The 20,158-nt window shown below is 40.8% G+C and overlaps 1 protein-coding gene across 10 annotated transcripts in view; it reads right to left on the reverse strand.

The window, feature by feature from the left end:
• The window catches only part of sbb (scribbler), a 146,960-nt gene that overhangs the window by 58,707 nt on the left and 68,095 nt on the right, over positions 1 to 20,158 (reverse strand). For all 10 annotated transcript variants that reach the window (XM_087343506.1, XM_087343508.1, XM_087343504.1 and 7 more), the window contains one exon: positions 6,851 to 8,000. In XM_087343506.1, the coding sequence (XP_087199632.1) occupies positions 6,851 to 7,915 (1,065 nt within the window). In that variant the 5' untranslated portion in view covers positions 7,916 to 8,000. The remainder of the gene's footprint in view (positions 1 to 6,850; positions 8,001 to 20,158) is intronic.

Below are 20,158 nucleotides of genomic sequence, written 5' to 3' on the forward strand. Positions count from 1 at the left end.
GGCAGGCAACACCCTGTATGTTGGACACAGCCTACAATGACAGATGCGATCCACGAACCTTACTGCGGGAGTGTGGGGAAGAATATGTTTACGTTGCAGGGTGACGAGCATTACAACTAGGATTTGAAACTGGGGAATGTTATCCGATTGTCACTTTCCTCTATGGGGCATTGAATTAATCCTAAAATTACTTCTACAAATGTTTACAAAATACTCTGTACGTAGTGTAAGCAAAAACATATCAGGTCAATATACGCTCACATACAATATTTTTAAAGAGCGCTAGTCGGCCATGATTTATTTTTTGTTGTCTAGCGGTTATAACGCTGGCCTTGTAATCCTGGGGTCTCGGGTTCGATTCCCGGCGGTGCCCGAATTTATAACTTGTGTTCGGCAAGGCCGTGGTCTAGGCAACACGGAGTTTTCCTCCGGGGGCTTCCCCGTTTTCTCCGTGGCATCCCAACAATTACTCCATTCACACACAGAAGAAGGCAATGGCAAACCACTTCTGGATCATCTGCCAAGAACGTATATGAACAGGTCCCAGTCCGAGAAAAGGATGGAAGGATCCTGTTCATATGGACCTGTCGTCAGACACAACACTAAATAAATAAATAATATAAGTTGCATAAGCTATGGTTCGAAACGTCTCTACCCAGTCTTTGATGTCGTTTCGAACACGAACCTTTCCTAGTCTCCAAATGTTAAAATGCCATCTAAATATTCGGTGCGTTGCTATCACTGACTTGTCATATTTTTTTAAAAAAAAACGTATCTACTGCAAACACATGGCGAACAGCCGATCACTAATCCATGATTACTAAAATGGCGTCCGTAGCTGAACGCTGTAAGCGCTTAGTTTCATCCCCTCCCCAGGGCCAGCAGAGTACTACGTAAATCAAAATGACAAATGAACGATACTCCACCCTACTTTATATACACACATACACAAAGTTAATAAATTATCAATGTCCCCATACAATTTTCTATAAATATGATTATAATTGCAGTTTATCTCACACTAAAGCAATACTTATTATTTACGAACCGGAAACAGCAGTGGGATTCTATGGCCAATACCTCGACTGCCTCATATAAAAACGTACAACATGAATGTAACGGCCATGTGGTCCGGGAGCTCCCGAGTACAAATCGCGGTCCGGATACCGGCTATCCTGACTTGGATGTTGCGTGGTTTTCCGCATTCATTACGATTCCAGGGTAGTACCTTAAATCAGATTACGACCGCGTCCTTCCACTCTTCCCCAATTCGTTTTAATGAAAGTTGAATGTACAAGTGACAGTCTACAAATCGATCTGGTAGAAGTTTTCCGAAGTTTTCAGGGGCCCTGATGCCTCCGTCATCAGGGCAATGAGTGATTATGGAGGCAGCAAGTTCCTCTGAAACCCTGGTTAACTTTTATAAGACTACACGGGGCTACAACCCAGAAGACAGTCATCTTCGTACTCACCGCCAAACAACCTCAAATAATAATATTAAACATATTTATTTAAGACATAAAAACAACGCATTTGTGTGGTACTAAGACCAAAGTCATGTTACCCACACTGAACAATAGCAGTTTTAAATTACGCACGAGTACATATGAAATAATTTTTAAAAAATGTTTCACCGGAAAAGCACCATAAATGACATGCCTAAAGAGAATGTGAAAAAGCAGTTACGTTAAGTATAAACTAATTTAGTCACTGAAAATAATTTTACGACAAAAGTAGCTGCACGTAAAATATTATTTACCTGTGGCTAAAAATACATATCATAACCCTGGCTACAGTTTGTAGTCAGGCATTTGGAAGGTTGTCGCAGGAAGCAGTCGCCACCTCAAATTCCTTTTGTTAGTCAAACGGTGGTTTACGTACAGTTACCAGTTCGCAGGTTAAATTTATGCCAATCCGCAAATCAACAGTCAGCGCCACATTCTAGTCTTCATGTTTCGACAACACGAAAAATAATATTTTACAGCTAGGGTTTGTTGCCCCCTATTAGCAAAGATAAACAGATTGTAAATAATACATTGTCTTAACACTGTCAGAAGTCCAGTAGTACGGCTTTAATCAAGAAAACTGTCAACAAAACACAGACGAGTAGCGAATAGCTGTCGCGCATGCGCCAAACGAAAATGCTGCCTCTGATGACGGTTTTATCAAGTACGCCACCCGACCTACAAGCAGATAAACTATTTTGAGTTGCGTGATTGGCGAGAAGCTCTGGAAAACGAAATTAAGTGACGTCAACCCGTGTACTTCCTTAACACCCTCGTTACAGATATTATATCGGGCAAGTCACGTGCCGAATGGCTTCGACTTGTATGTGGTTTCTCTCCGAAACACAAAAACGCCAGAAGATTAAAAAGAAAGTCATATTCAAACCAAAACGAACGGTTATGAGGAAAGAAACGGAATTGTTCGTTCAACAGAACGTTTTGCAATGCGACTACACCGTTGTGTTTATAGCCACACACTTCTGCGTTCTCTGGGGCCATATAACCAATGGCTTTCGTCCAAATATAAAAAAATATACATTCAAAATTCACGTATCTCGGAACACCAACAAATATAAATGGAGTCTGTATTAAAATTACGAGCAGAATGAGTGCTGGAAATGTTTGTTTCTAACACACCAAAGTTCAACATAAAATTACCGGTTATTCTGCATGGGTGTGAAACCATCTCATACCTTTGGGTAAGAACATAAATTGTCAGTGTTTGAAAACAAAGTTCTCTGGAAAATACTCATTCAGACATATAAAAGGATTAAGTGTAATTAGAACAATGGATGATCTATACACAGGTACCCCAGGACTGTCAGGAAAGTGAGATAGATAAATAGTGGGTTGTAGTCTTGTGTTTCTTTCTACGTGTTTTAATCGCGGCCACAAAACGTCAGAATTAGCGTAGACTTACTAAAACTAAAACCAATCCAGCAAAAACGAATTTCCTTTCAAAGCTCGCATACTAGGCTAGCAAACCTAGCAAAGTTCTGTTGGACATGAGTCAGTGTCGCCACTGTAGGTAGCCAATAAGGTCACCTGACAGCCGTAAATACGGCACACCGTATAAAAAGCATAAACACCAGCCCAAGTGGAGATCCTGTCACGTTTCAAACGACAACAGCAGCGGATATGAAAAATCATAAGCTGTTTTCCTTGTTTCTGAAACAGTGCTTATGCACGCTTTTACTGTTCGCTTGGTAGTCCTCAATGGCAAGCACGAATGAAAGGGGTGACCAAATCACAAAGAACGATGCGAAGAACGTGTTACAAGATAAAAAAAGTTATAGTGGAACCAAGGTTCCGGAGAATTAGACGTAAATACGTCTATACGGAAAGGAAGTTTATATATTGGCTTTATTCTAAATATTTCCTTTATACCCGCTTTACAATTGAGTAAAGTTTGATTAGGATTTTGCTTATTTAACTTGAATTAGTTACGCTTAAGATGGGTCTGTGGTAGCTGAATGTAATGTAAGGTAATGTAATGAAATGTTTTATAGGTAACAACAATGCCGAGTAAACAACTGACGTTTCCAAGGTAACATAACAATGAAGTTACACTTTTTCGTTTCACTTTTTGCCGAATGACACTGACTCGAAAATATAGACGCATTTACGTCAAAACAATTCATACAGAATTTTAGGCAGAGAACGTGAGGCAATTCGGAGACCAAACCATAGATGGGAAGATAATATTAAAATGGATATTCAATACAAATTATGGGAGGGTGTTGACTGAATTCAAGTAGCTCAGGACAGGATCGAATAGCGGGCTCTTGTAAACACGATAATGGATTTCGAGGAATTTCCTATACTCAAAACCAATCTGATGATTTTTGTAAAACGGCTTCGGTACACGATGTTTATAAACAGGTTTTCGATTGAATGAACATGTAACGATAAAGTTGAAGGCAAGTCATTTCTCGGCAGCAACAGCATGATTACTCACCACCAGGCATTTCAGGTTGTTCCCAATAGCAAAGAAGGCATCACTCCACAAAAACAATAAAATCAACCCACCTGCTTTTTGCAGTCGTGCCAGCAGCTGGGAAGTCAACTACACCGGTGACTGCGCTGTACTTAACAGACAAGGTTTTGTAGTCTGCTCTATTCACGTCTCCAAGCGTTTGGTTGTGAATATAAAAAACATGCCTCAGCAGACCGACGGCGAGAACTAAGCTAACAAGCAGGAGATTCCAAACTCCCTGCACCACATCCCCTTCTTACGACGGTATCAGAACCATTTGACAAAGGTCGATCCCGTGATTCTCGATTGTCAATAGAAGTATCGAAAGTTTCCAAGATGGCTACATTAACATGCAGGAATTCCGTTATCTCTGCGCCAATCACACACCACACAAACTCGACACACAATATTCAATAGTCGTTCTTCTTGAATACATTCTACTAAATACAGATAACCATTTCACAGACAACAGTGAATGACCTTCCGAGAAAATAACTCTCTCTCTCTCTCTCTCTCTCTCTCTCTTGGTTCTGCCGTTCCCCTCAAGATGCCACTGCATCTTCCGGAATGCCCGTGGAAAGATTCGCTCTCAAATAATCAATTAACCGTAGTATTAGGAGTTATATACAGTAAAACCTCGCTATGTTGGACACTTGGCGGTTCCACGAAAATATGTCCACCTTACAGAGGTGTCCAAGATAGAGGGAATGACAAAGTAACCTATTTCCTTCTTTGACGAACTATTGTAGGCTTACTTTAATTAAGAATTAATGACATTTTTTAAAAAAAACTCACTCCCATGCATTGCACATAACACCCCAGCATCAATTACATTTTCCAAAGATAATTCCACCAATTTTCGTTTCCCCATTGCAAAAAGACGAATCCCACTTCTGTCAACACATTCTGAACTCAAATGCAAGCGCTGATAAGAGTTAAAACTGTATTTGCAATACCCCAGTCCAATGAAGGGTTCAACGAAAGAATAACTAAACACTTTCACTGCATTCCAATGATGGGTTCAATGTCTCCCACCCTCAACCATCAGCTAATCCTCCAAATAGAATTCATTTTTCAGTAGAAAAAAATATTCAAAATAACAAAATATGTAACTGTATACGTTTTCCTTAAAAGCAATGAAGCAAAGGGCATGAACATGTCCAACCTACAACAAAAGGGGTGTCCAAGATCTTGGTTAAAAGCGTGCCCAAGATACAGCGTATTGTGGACATGTAAAATTATAGGATATTCGCCGGTTCCAATTAAAAGTGTCTAATATAAAAGGGTATCCAGGATATAGGGGTGTCCAACTTGGGGTTTACTATACATAATTAATAAATTAATGACGAGTGATAAAATAAACCTTCTTCAGTACAGTTGAACACACACAAAAGACAGCATGACACGAAATTCGACAAAAAAAGTCATACGCAAAGGAAATAATAGAATTGTACAAAACACAGAAATCGAACGCGAATATTTGCAGAGAACGGACAACTATCCAATTCCCAACAAAGCCTCTGGGCACCGTGCCGGTGGAAACAGGCACACTGCTAAGATCGACCTAAGGTGCCTGATGAGACAGGACAGAAACGGGAGAGACCCGATTCAATATGAAGCCGACGGGGGGCCTCAACCACCTACAGGCGCGGGGGCCACATTCGCCCATTCTTATCGACTCGCGGCCCGCAACGGTACAAATGAGAAAACTATTTTTTTTGAAATAGTGCGTCATTTTGTTTTAAAAAATGGTACAAAACTGGGCCTATACAGCAAACCGGTTCACTTATTACTTAATACCTTTCCTTAACAAAATCGGTTATTAGTGATATATCTAACACAACTTTCGCTTTTTTAATCTTTCGATATCAGATTTAATGTGTGTTGCAATTCCTATGCATCCTTCCAAGTGTTCATCAATTAGACGCGTTGTACGTCTTGATTTGACGTTTTCCAACGAGCGAAACATATCTCACAGCCATAGGAACTGTTAAATAATACAATTTCCAAAACCTGTTTTCCAATATCAGGTATCTACTTTTCAACACACAGAAAACAAATCCTACATAATACAGGTAATGCAAACAGAAGGCACGAAACACATCTCGAGCCGCGAAAAGAGAGAACTCTTTCATTGTACCGAAAAGGCAGTCAGTCGATGTTTATGCTGCCAAACAATACCTTAAAAGGCACCTGATCATACCTGACAATGGAGTCGGCTATACAAGTCGTAAAATTTATTGCCCAGGTCATTACAATATTGTTTGTCCCTTGCAGGTAGCCAGTCTCACAGGCAAGGGGACTGTCTGATGGAATGTAAGACAAGGTTACCATAAAAGTACCTTCTGCCACTCTAAACGTTCCTATACAAGTCGGAATGAAAACGTTCAATTACAATGGAGGATTAAATATTTCAAATGTCCATGTTCAAATGACAACATTTAAAAGCTGTTAAAAATGGAAGCAATAAGTAATTTGTAAGATGTGAGTTTTTTAGAGAGGTGAGTATGAAGATTTCTGTCTTCTGGGTTCTTGAGCTGTGTAGTCTGGTCGATGTTTACCAACGTTTCGGAGGTCATACTGCCTCCGTTATCAGGGCGATGAGTATGAAGATTTCTGTCTTCTGGGTTGTTGCCCTGTGTAGTCTGGTCGATGTTTACCAACGTTTCGGAGGTCATACTGCCTCCGTCATCAGGGCGATGAATCGCAGCGCAACAACCCAGAAGACAGATATCTTCAATAAATAATTTGTCACCCAGACCACGGAATAATTGAAGTAGGAGAGTCTTCTGGGCATCCAACCCCAGACTACTTACACAAAGACAGACAGCAACAAACACGAAGTACCTGTACTTGCTACTGTAATTACCTTGGGTTCTGTAGAAGTCTTTATCTTTTTGGGTGGAGGAGGGGAAGTGGATCTATTCTCCTCCACTGGCGCAGCCGCCGTCGATGTGGAAACCAGGACCTTGGGTGGCTCCGGTTTCACGGTCGCCGACGCAGCTGATACTGAGACCGCAGTTGCCACGGAAGGCGGGCCCGGAGCATTAGGAGCGACGGGGGCAGGGGGCCCCGGACCCGAAGACACGGGGAACACCACCCGCTGCTGCGGTGCCGGTGCTTGGGGTGGCGCCGGCGTCTGCTGAACGGTCTGAGCCATCGCCTGCGTAAGCGAAGACACCGCTGGTCGCACTACACCGTTCACGTCTGGAGTTGTCGCGACGGATTGAGGTGGCGCAGGAGATGGCGTTGGTTTAGTCACTGCCTTGTCTGTCCCCCCGTGTTTGTCCCTCGCCTTGTCTCTGCGGTGTCCACTCGATCCCCGCTTGCTACTGCTACTGCTGCTACTGTTCCCACTTCCGCCATTACTGCCACTGCTGCCACTACCACTGCCTGTGCTACTGCTGTTACTGCTACTGCTATTACTACCACTCCCACTGCTGCCTCCACTGAGCCCACCCCCACTCACACTGGAAGGCGGTGGGTGCTTCCCCTTACTGCCATCCCCTAGACCAGCCTCTCCGCCGTTCTGTTCACCCGGCTTCACTATCTCATGTTTGGCTTCGCAGGTCTTCGTACCAGGCTTTGTCCGCTTAATCTTCATCTTGAGTCCTTTATCCACCGTGGCAGAATGTTCCACTGCCATCTTCCCGGTCTTGCTGCCGGTACCACTCGTCGCAGAAGACATACCCGAGTTGTTACTGTTGGCGGTGGTTCCCCCTGATCCCACCCCCCCACTCTTTTCGTTCGTCTTCTCTATATCAGCATCCAAGTCTATAATGAGGTCGCCTATCCCAATGTCCCACTCGTTATCATCGTACTCGAAGTTGGAAGCTGCCGATTCCGCCTTCGACGCCGCCGCCGTCGTCCTGGGGTCTGCCACCTTCGCTCGGTGGCCGCCGTCCAGCGGGCTGTCTCTCATTGGGCCAGCCATCCGCAGAGCCGGGTCCGTGGCGAGCCGTGGTGTGAGGGTTGACCAGGCCCGCACGGCCCGCCGGCCACCAACAACATCTTAGCCCCTGCAACATCCCACAGCCAATGCTTTCAATATATACACCGTGGGACGGACGAGCAGAAACTGCCCGCTTACGTACAAAAATTCGCATTACGCTACATTAGCCATAAAAAAAATCCTCAAAACACCCACGCCGTCGCAATGTCTGTAATTGTAAACACATAAAATTATGCATTCATGAATAATTTGTTAGTAAGTTTATGATCTACCTTCGTACAGTAATGCATGTCCCCAGGAGTTCATTAATTATCCATATCAAACAATTTTCCATCACGGAAATTGATACTGTATATTTTATAGACATTCCAGAACATTACACAGAGTGGCGCTAGGGTCACTTCCACCTCCGAAGTCCTGGACCTTCATGTGATTATTACAAATGGCAGGAAATTGCGGTAACATGCGCGACCTCTAATAACATGATATTCAAATAACGTTTCGTTAAAATCCGCCGACTGATTCGAGAGTTATTAACGGCAAAAGACACATGAGCATTATCGCAGACATTCAGGCCTATAAAACAATGAAAGGACACAAACAAGTTCTGAGAAGAATCCGCTGTGGCTACTATGACCGATAACTTAATATGCACACAATTTAAAGATAAATGTTTGTGCACAATTTATAATAGTACAGTTTCCGAAAACGTTAACATTTGTCAGAAACAAGCTCGACTCTTAAAAGCCCTTCATTCTCGCAATGTCTTGGCTGTGTCACGAATTGTCGCATTTGGCTAACAGGACCGTGCATTAACACAACATGGTTTCCCGTTTACTTACACATAAGTAATACGAATAATATTTGCTTACGTAGGCAGTTAAGTCTTTGAACGGAACTGCACTTTAATCACGAATATTAACACTGCACGTAAAATGGCAGCCCTGTTATGAACAGACTGCAAATAACACAGAGTGTACCTTACAGCTTTCACATTCCATTTCAGACGAAGGAAAACAATTTTAACACAAGGGCCATAGCCTTTCCTCATTCTCTTCGAAAGTGTGCCAACTTTGTCCAACAAGATGGTAATCAAAATGCTTGACTAAGTGTTTGTTATTAACTCTTTACATTCCGGTAACCATATTTGGTTATTACAACTCAGACGTAGGGGTATAATTTGTATTGAAGAAAAGTCACGTAAAATGTTGCAAGGATGGCGAGACATGCTTCATTTACCCTGAATCTTCATACACCAAATAAACCCAGCCCTTAAGGGCTAGTGCTTCCAAATGAGACAGCTAGTGTGTAGCATGAAAAGAACAGAATTTGCTTCATGCTACGATGGAGATGCATCGTTAAAAACACTGTCCATTTGTGCTGTAAACTTCTACTCTGAGTTTAATCATGTAAGTGAAGTCTTTTCATCATCCCTTGATAACATAAGTCAACATGGGAAAATATAAACAAAAGACGTCACGTGTTTTCTAAATTGAACTCTGCCCTCAAAGTGTCTGTCTCACTACTGCACTGTAACATTAAAATAAGAACGAGTGTCGCATTGTTTGCAAGGCATCATATGCTTCGAACATCCATTTATTTTGAGCATCGTCCTGTGATATCGATCGATTCGCTAAGCATTTTTAATTGATATGAAAACACGTTCCAAACACATCTTATTCTAAAATAAATTAAGTTACAAATAGTCAAATTGTACTGCGAGAACTCAGACACAACGCTCTATTCTTATATCAATTAGCAGTCATTATAGACAGTCAAGTGTCCTGTACCCGGGAACAAACAGCGCGCTTTGCCTACGTCACTTGCTTGTGAACAGCAGAAAAACAAACGCACTTACTATGTAAACCAAAGACATCGTAACACAGGAAATGAGACAGCGAGCTACAAAGTACTACAGCTGAGAAACAATGTTTACAGTGTGCGCAGTATATGCTCCCTTGCCGTTATGAATAGTCGGCGCAGTAGTTTTTGGCCGGTGGAATTTTCAAGGGGAAGGCTAGGAGCGAGTCTCTTTTGCGATAGTATAATGCTGTGACTGAGCGCCCAAACAAAGAAATGCACTGACCGTGCCACCTCAGGTACACAGAGTAGGCCCGGCCGCAAGCTTCTCCACCGGCCACAAACTACGCGCCGACTATACTTCGAACTGTCCTCAGACCGACAAATTCGTCCCGACTACGTTACTGTGCAAAATCGATCTTATCTGACACAAGAATACAGCACTTTGTATAGAAAAAGGGTTAGTGCCCGGTTGGAACATCAGACTGTGAGCCTTCAGAAGCCGATAAAAGCGCTCACCTGGTTAGGATATTCCACCCCTTAATGAAATTCGATGATTCACTGTCCACACCATCTTTGATTTGGTCATTCTAACAATATCTGACGAACAGTATAAATTACAAGTCTCCTCATTATGCAAAGTACTCCATCCCCCCACCCTTCCTCTCTCTCTCTCTCTCTCTCTCTGTGTGTTAAACCTAAATATTCTACTCAGAACTCAGTGGGTCTCCACTCAGCACTGTAAAATCTGTGATTGGTAAGACAGTGCAATTAAATTACCTCAGAAAGTCTATTCAGGGGTGCCAAATCCATAAATTATACCTGCTAACCCTATCCTCCAATCAAAAACCCCAATTTACCTGAAAAGTAAACTTTTGCAGATGGTATAAATATCAAAACAAACTTCCAATATTGCATTTATTTTACAGCGAGACACAGCACAGTTGATCTGACGGTATGGATGTCAGTCGACACTAATGACGCCCGTCCCGCGTTGCACGGTGCCAACATAAAAAAATAGATAAACTGGCTCATCTGCACCAACATTTAATGTAATATAAATGTCTGTGACAAGTCAAATTTTCGAGAATATTCGTTAAAAGCCAAAATTCACCTGCAAACATCCTGGGTCACTTTAAAATCAAATACGAAAGCAGGGGCGGAGCGTTAAAACTGAAAAAAACAAATAATAAGTCCTGAACTTTACTTTCGTGGTTCACCGGTATTCTACATACACTGAGACACAGCAGAACTATCACATAAAATACATCGTTAGCCAGCTCCAGCCTCAGTTAGCTAACAACCTGACAGAAAACAGTTAATTTCGTTTTCATAAGATTTTACGTTGTTGTCGTCAGCCTTCCCAGCTGAATGCTGTGGCTGAACACTCAAAATAAGTCACTACAGCACCCTTCCAAATCCTTACCGGACCAGCATTCATGATCGCCTTCCCATCACACTCCACGTCGTTCGTTTCGTTTTGAAACTACTGCGCATTTTGTGTTGCGCAACAAGACGAACAGATTTATTGAAAGTCCTCCGATAAAAGAGGTTATAAACTTTGAGCATCAATATTCGAAGGTCATATAGACACTTTTCATGAAACTGGCCACGTCTTTGATGTATCCATAATCTGTTCTAACAGTATCCCACTCTTCTGTTCTAAAAGTACGTATCTGGAACTTACGTAAAAGAAAGAATGGTTTTTTCAGACATTAATAAATAAGTACATACTCAACAAGAACCAACAGGTATGAGTTTATTGTGATTATTCGTAGGTTACTTCATTGGCGTTGATCTCAATTAATTGCAGACATAAAATCATTGCTGTAAAGCTAATCTAGTACAGATATCTCGCTCAGTAACTACAAATTACATAGTTGTTATTAGGTGTTGGTCCGCAAAAAACCCAGTGTTAGGCAGTCTTCTCTACAGAAAGCTGAGCTCAATACAGTCCCATCGATTTTTTCTAGTGGGTATTGCAGGTCTCAACGAGGTACATGTTTAAACATAATTTAATCTTTCTTGTGATATGTCGTTTTTTAGGAAACTCGTGTGAAGTTCAAATTAAACAACATAGCCAAAATTAAATTCGCACGAATTCTTTACTTGGTTCTGGAAATGAAACCTGCCACCACATGGACGAGAATGGTCTCCCTTATACGCGTTTACTTCGTGAGTTTTATCCACGTAGCGCATAACAAAAACACTTCTCGTTCAGAAAAACGAAATGCTTTTACTGACAAGCGTTTAAATGTTCTTAGAAAACGGGTATAAATCCAAGGTCACTGGTAATATCAAACGATCTAGTGACGAAAAACACGTTTCGATGCTCTTCGTTCCAAGAAATTAAAGTGACTGAAAAGCTATAATGTACTCCACAACTGCTTCTTACAAAAATGCTGTGTAGAACGTTGCATAAAGATCACTTATACTACAGTCCTCTTATTTTATGGAGACAACCGAGTTGTTTGCGCAGGTCATTCGGGTGGAGTCCACTCTCAAAATTAGCTTCCAGTTAGCTGACAGCTGCGTACGAGTCATGGGTCGAGTGTGGGGAGCGTGGTAACATTAACAAGGACGAAAGCACCGGTTCTTCTTGTATGTCGCCTAAAGTAAACAACAAATTCCAAGTAACATACAAAAAAGGGGCAGGCCGGTCACACTTTGAAAACAGCACGTCTTATCATGCCTACCCCTCCACGATACATGACGTCATCGAGTTCTACTCCCCTCATCTCTTTGTGCTGGCCACGTCACCATAAAGTAACATGACAGTAGCAATATTTTGCATCACAACATGTCGTCTCATACATGAGCAGTAAAAATGTGATCGAGGATTTCGAAACCTGGTTGTGTGTCAACTTCAGACACTCGATAACAAGCAAAGCTGAATTTTAACCCATTTACATGCACATCTCGTGGGAAGTGGTTACCTGGAAGAATAACGCGATAGGGAAATGTTATTAAACCTGATACCTAGGGAATAAAATGTTCTGATGAGGATTAGCTCTCCCTGGCTTCATTTAACCACGCAACAAGGGAATGTATTACGGCAGAATGTGTAATGATGCATGCGGTACATTCCACCGAAGCACTGGACACCATAGCATAGCAACCCGGAAGATCACGACAAAATTTACTGCCATGAGATCCTCAGGTCTCTGAATGTATATTCTTTCATCCAATTATGCAATGATGGCATCTTTTAGACTTTCCCGTATCATAAAAATAAAAACTGTGGCGTAAATGCATGAAATGACTTTCTACATTCCGCTGTGAATCTCGCAGAATTGTAGCTCGCGTGTCGTTCCAGGAAGGAAACGATACTCTGCCAATATTTCAGTTGAAGTAAACACCTACCGAGTAGCGTGTACACTTAAAAAGAGTTTTCACAAAATCATTAACATCATTATAATTTTGCTCGTCATTATTTTGTCATCTGTCGGAATGCATTGCAGTTTCTTCAATGGCTGGTGTTCTGACTAACAATATTCAGATATTGGCGTTACACCAGTGGCGTAATAAATAATTTCCTGTAATATATCACTCAATAACCTTGTTCAAACGTCTTCTATGACTAAGTAGGATCCGAGGTTCTCACCGCGGTAAGTCCGGGGATGGCTATCTTGTGGGCTGTAGCGCCGTGCAATCTGGTAGAATTTTACCAACGTTTCAGTAATCACTGATGACAGTCATCTTCATGCGGGATTCTAATCCAAGAAAGACAATGAAGTGCAGAAGTTACTTAACAGGTTGAATCCTGTTGAGTTTTCAAGCTAACCAAAAGTATACAAATACCACTTTTCACATCTTTTATTTAGCTGTCTAGTACACGTTTCGACCTAACCAGGTCAACTTCGGACGTACAGATTCAGGTGTTACCGTAGAATTTATAATTTGTAAAGTGGGCCTCGCATTAAAAAGATAAAATATTACAATGTAAGCATTAAGTACCTTACTAAATTGAAAATGTAAGTTAAGAACTGACTTTAACACGATTACTAAATTACATATTATGCACGCATAAATTTCGTCTCAGAGGGGTAAAATTTCCAACAATATTGCGTCTGCCTGTACATAGTCACGTGCGCTGAATACAGGTGGTACACGCTCATTTTAAATTGACACATAAATTTTTATTTATTTTTGGGCAAACTATAACCAAGTATTCTTCAATAGAGTTTCGAATCATTTTATTTTTCCACATCTAATCAGCCTCTGCTTTGGTACTGAGTACAAATAATCACATGTTCCAATTCTGGCAGTTCAGACTCCAAAGATTTTCAAACTGCACGTTTACAGAGTATTTAAGACTTCTGTTCGCCCCTACTGTCATTTATCATTTTTGACAAAACACCGTCATTACATTACATTTGCTTTGTAAATTATTATAATTATTTCAAAAAATAATGTAGAAACGAAAAATATAGGCATGAGGGATAAATAATGTGACCACAAATATTCCCCGCCCCCCCTTCTAGTGTTCTGTCTGACGACAGGTCCATATGAACAGGATCCTTCCATCCTTTTCTCGGACTGGGACCTGTTCATATACGTTCTTGGCAGATGATCCAGAAGTGGTTTGCCATTGCCTTCTTCTGTGTGTGAATGGAGTAGTTGTTGGGATGCCACGGAGAAACCGGGGAAGCCCCCGGAGGGAAACTCCGTGTTGCCTAGACCACGGCCTTGCCCAACACAAGTTATAAATTCGGGCACCGCCGGGAATCGAACCCGAGACCCCAGGATTACAAGGTCAGCGTTCTAACCGCTAGACCACACAATAAATGGTTTTATGTGCCGGATGCTGACGTAAATCGAGTTTTCTGGTCAGTGCAGCCGTGAAACAAACACATGCGCTGAGTTAACCGAACTCGACGAGCAATTTGTGGCAGCCACGCAGCAAAGTTTGACCATGCCGCTTTAAGAAATATCATCAACGTACTAACTAAACCCGAAGACAACGAACGCGATCTCGTCAAAAGGAAATTAGGCAGGAGGACAATGAAGAAAACCACGACGTCTGTAAATCACTACAATTTGAGGTTGAGACTTGCACCAATCGCATGTGCTGTGGCTTAGATAAAAGTGTGAGGGGGGATGTAGCATTGTGAAACGATGGTTTGCAGTGAATGAGAACTGTTTGTTAAATGATTTTGCATGTAAATAATCAAGAACTCGTTAACACTGTAGATATATTAATTAGCGAGCTTCGCTGTAAAAATCCACGTCAATATTCATCAGGAAACAAGGTTACAGCACTATGCATCTGCTAATGCTTCCGTCACGAAGCTTCCGACTGGATAAAACTCACTCAGTCGACAATTCTAGTGAAAAAAACACTATTGAAATTTCGCAATACACTTCTCCTACCACTCTGGAAAAACGTGCAACATATAATTTGAAATATAAAGATATGAATGTCAATCTAACAAGTTCTGTGGCCATTTTGAGAAAAAATCTCTCGACCTGATCAATCTCCTTTTATTTTAAAAGTATATCAGAATCATAAGGCAGAGAATAATTTCAACACAGAAACAGCTTGTCTGACTTGTAACTATTCTGAACTTAAAGAAATCCATAAAAATAATAGTACAACCGGTTCGGTAACTATAATTGAACGGGGTTTGCCGTGCTCTAACATTTGAAAGAAGTGGACAGACATAATCCCTTCCTTATAAGCACAAAGCAAAGCGTACGCGATTAGCAAATATGGGCCGAAAAGCCTATGTAAGCACCATAATGAGGAGCTTTATAATTTTACAGGCCATCGTATATTACCAGTGATCAAGCCATGGCTGAACATAAATCACGTGATTTTGTTGGGCTCCAATTCCGTTAGAGTACACAACGCTATAATCCAGAAGACAGCCATCTACATTCTCGGTACATTTTTAATCATACGTAAAAACGTTTTTATTTTAGTTTGTAAATATTTCCGAATTCAAGTCAATGTCCATTTAAGTACTGACGTTCATCCGGGGTTATGAGCTCGAATTGTAATGGGGTATTAACAGAGTAACATAAAGTGCAAAATGATCAAAAAGATGCTACTGGATATTAAAGTGATATTCTGGTGTTACTGAAATTAAACAGACAACAGTAATTGAAAGTAATTCCCAAATTCAAGTAATATGATGTATTAGGATGCAAGAGTTTGCAGACGAAGGTTTAAATGTAAGTACATAATTAATATGGGTTAAAACTCCTGAGAGATAATAACACAAAAAAATTTAAAAGGTGGATCGTGCGTGTAGCGGTATCGGTGAAAATTATCACAAAATTGCAAATTACTAAGAAGTTAATTGCTGTATTATTAACAGTACGTGACAGGCCGAGACATTTTTTTTAAAAATATTTGCTAAAATATTTTGTGCGGACAACAATAGGAGAGAAAATAATTATGAACCAACTGAACCTAATTAATATGTTTATTGTAATTTATAATTGCCGCGAAACAGCCGTTACGCACAATTTAACTAGCCGAGTTTCCACACAGAAACAAAGGAAAACGCGCGTCTTTCGGGTTATTCAGTCGCTATGCAAGAATTCCCGTTTTCCATGCGATTTTACCATCAAATTTCTGCATTTATTATTTATATCTATCCGACCTAAATGACAGTCAGATGATAACATCCTCGACATCATATCACGACAAAAATTGATGAATCCATTACTCTTCTGGCATCTGCCTCAAACGCAAAGCATTTTACAACTGTTCACGTAAAACAAATCTCTGAAAGATCTTCATGATCAAGAGAGTCCTGACATTCCAATTTCCTAAAGTCAAAAACAGGCAGTGGGTAACATTTCGTTATACGCCTTCTACTGTCATGTGTTGCGTAATTTCCCAACCACCAAGCCGTAAGATCGCCCCTTCTCGGCTGTCTCCGACTGCTTCTTCAATGTGTCCGTAGTTACCTTCTACAACTAGAGACCATTTATTCCATTCGCAAGCTGAAGACACGATGACACGCACGTGGTGACAAGAGGCCCACTTACCACGATACAAGCCGAGACAATGGTGTACATATGGTTCCGAATATATTCCAACAGAGCTGTGGAACTACAAAATGAACAACTTATTTGGGAAATATCAGAAGCAAAACTCATTAAAATTCTATTGCAATACCCAAGCTTTTACTGGGCCCTTGGTGCTGGATGTTATCGAAAGAACAAATAAGGACGGAGATAAAAGAAATGCCTTTTCTACGAGAATTGTACGATACACAATGACGTATCATAAATGTAATGGAAATACTAAATGAAAATAATCACATATCCGTACAAAACTAAAAGCTATCGAAAGAAATGGCTGGACATTTGGAAAGAAGGGAAAAAAACTAATCTCGAAGTGGCTGTACCAATATACACCGACAGAACAATGGAAGTTAATCTTGCAAGCCTCGCCACAACAGGTTTAATTTGTAACTGTAGTGACGACCACAACATTAAAAATTTACGCGAACATTTAAAGTTTCGGATTAGACCTGGCCATTGTCACGCGTCAGTCGAAATGTTAAGAACCACAAAATTGCAAACAGGTACCAACGCTGAACTAGAGAGGGAAAATGCCTTGCAACAAAAGAAGTAGATCATGCGGATCTTCCAAACGCGTTTCTTCGCCGAATCTGCATTACTCTATGGCAGAAGTTCCCAAACTTTTATACCCTGCTCCCCACTTAAAACATTTCATAAATTTCAAGCCCCCCCCCCCCCCCCCCTCCAGAACAAGTGCGAGCAAACAGATTTTGACACAAAATTTAGCTATGAGTATACATTTTTTATAATTTATTATATATTATTCAATGCATTTAATTTAAAAAACTGTAATAAAATATACGCTTCATACCTGGATTAGTGGGATGATCTACGAGTCTGAATTCTACAGCACCGTAAGACAAACTGCCTCAACCAATCAAAGAATGTTAAAAATGTTTCTCCATATTTCGTTAAAAAAGTTGTCAAAAAACACCCTCCAGGGGAAGGAGGGGGCACACTTTGGGAACCTCTGCCCTATGGTTATAAATATATTATTTTCGTTTATTTATCCTTATCCACTTCGCGATAAACACTTTTGGCATAAACAAGTGCTGACTGTTCGTAACGCAGGGCAACCGTCCACAAGAGTACGCTGTTAACTCCAACAGCCGTCTGATGTGCTTCATTGCAAATTGTGTGCACATGCCAATGTCAAGAACTGTGACACTTGTGACTGTGTAACTTCTATGGGAGGGGAGGGGGTGAGTTTACATCTGGGTTCGCCGCTTATCTGTACCACTGGCGCGAGAGTAAATGAATGATTAACGCTGGCAAATGCCATTACACCTCTATGGAAACCGAGGGGTGTTTGCAGAGAGAGCTTCTGATTGGTATCCTGACACAGCTTTCTCACCCCACCCCCACCCCCATTGTTTGGATTGCGGTCTTCTGGGTTATGACGTCATGTAAGCCTTGTAGCTCAGACTTCGTAATTACCATCGTAACAGCTCCCGTATGTGATATTCATGGAAACCGGAGATCACAACCTAGTAGCCAGCTCCAGTGATTTGTGTTCGGGTGGTCCTTGATTCACACGTCGGCCCGGAGGAGAAATTCCCTGACGTCTTTTTGTGATTTTACTCGGGGCATTCACAAAAATTCGGCCACGAGGGCTGTAAAACTAGAGTAACTTCAAGCGTCGAGAAATAAACCAAGAATAAATTAATTTTATTGACGTTTGCAATACTGTACGTTTAATTTGCAGACAATTCTGTAGACGTTATGGTTGGCTTTTGGACATTTTTTGGATTTGGTTTGGCGTTTATGAGTGTTAACAGCGCTTGCAAACCACGGTGTTCTTCAAAAAAAAGAAAGTTCAGCAATTGGGGAAGGACTTTTAACCCTTTTGTCAGTTAAGATATTTTACACACTGTTGTACGGATGTCCGTGACTTTGACTTTTCATATACAAACAACCAATAACAACACGCCATTAACATAAAGAGCATTACTCTTAAAAAAAGTAGTCTGGTGTAATATGTTCGTTTATTCATACATACGCGTTTATACTGTTGATTTGTATTATCTTATGTAAGAGTAAATAAATAATTCATAATATTAACATTAATTCTTCGAAAATTAAAACCTCAAAGAATGTTTGTTTACGTAAGTAAATTGTAAATTTCTGGTACTCTATTCATGAAATCAACTCGCCTCAGGGAAATGGATGATTATTTTTCAAGCCTTAATGACGATTGTGGTACTGGTTTAAATTACTGAATGGAAACAGACAAGAACTGCTAGTGGGAGAAAAATCAATTTCATGCAACCAAACCACACATAAGCTTGACGAGAAACATGTAGATATAAATGGATGACGCATTCGGCTTTGAATTTTGATGGCTATACAAGACAGTCACAAACATGAAGACGTATAATGGAAAATATCCCAAACGACAGGTGCAGGCGGTGAAATGGACCAAATAAAATATGATTGATGAATGTGGTAAATAAACATAAACAAAAAATGTTCAAAGCTGTGTGAAATATTAAATTAAAAAAATCCAGAGGTCTACCGCAAATTTCAGCCATATAATGTTACGGACAAACAGAAATTATAGGCTGTACCAGGACATAAAAATTAGTATAGACCAAATAGTCATGTCCAACATGCTTTAAGAAAATAAAGATAAAGGATATGTTTGATTGGCGTTTTAAGTCCTACTAAGTAGAAAAGTTCACAAAACTCATTCGAGGAAAAATAATATATATATGGGCCTAAATATGGCAAAAGAAATTAAATACACGTAGAAATTTTAAGAGGAGATAATTACGCCAAATGTAATGTAGAGTCAGCCTACACAGAACTGGAGGCTGCATCCTGCCATACAAGCTACTTGCCTGATAGATGCAGTCCCCGCTCGTTCGGATAGTTGCGTTAGAGGAGAATGTTCGTGAAGCGAGTCGCGATTTACCATAAGGACGATGTTACTATTCGGATTACATCCCTGAACGACCGAAAAACTACCAAATAAATAAAAATAAATCAACTACGTTGTTGTCAAACGAGACATACAAGTAACGGGACCATATTGCGCTATGATGTATGCTATAAAATACAGCAAAATCTTTCAAAAAAAAACACGTACACCAAAGCAGAGCATATGGCAAACTGACTCATGTACGGAACTTTTTCACTGACTGATTACGTAACGTCGTGTCTGTTTGCATTTTCCTACCCCGTGTTCGATTTCGTACGACCGAGTTGGCTTTCGGATGACGAGCGGACAGTACACGCTTAATCAAATAGGTTTGTATGAGTGAAACTTCGTAAAGCGAGTAATTCTGAAACGTCGGTAAACTTCTGCCAGACTACACGGCGCTACAAACCAAAAGACAACCACGGACTCACCGACGTGAAAACCTCATCGAGATTTGAGGTTTC

The sequence above is a fragment of the Zootermopsis nevadensis genome, unplaced genomic scaffold, assembly GCF_977971745.1.
Source record: "Zootermopsis nevadensis isolate Lab colony 2312 unplaced genomic scaffold, Znev_1.0 Znev_ptg000006l, whole genome shotgun sequence".
Classification (NCBI taxonomy): Eukaryota; Metazoa; Arthropoda; class Insecta; order Blattodea; family Termopsidae; genus Zootermopsis; species Zootermopsis nevadensis.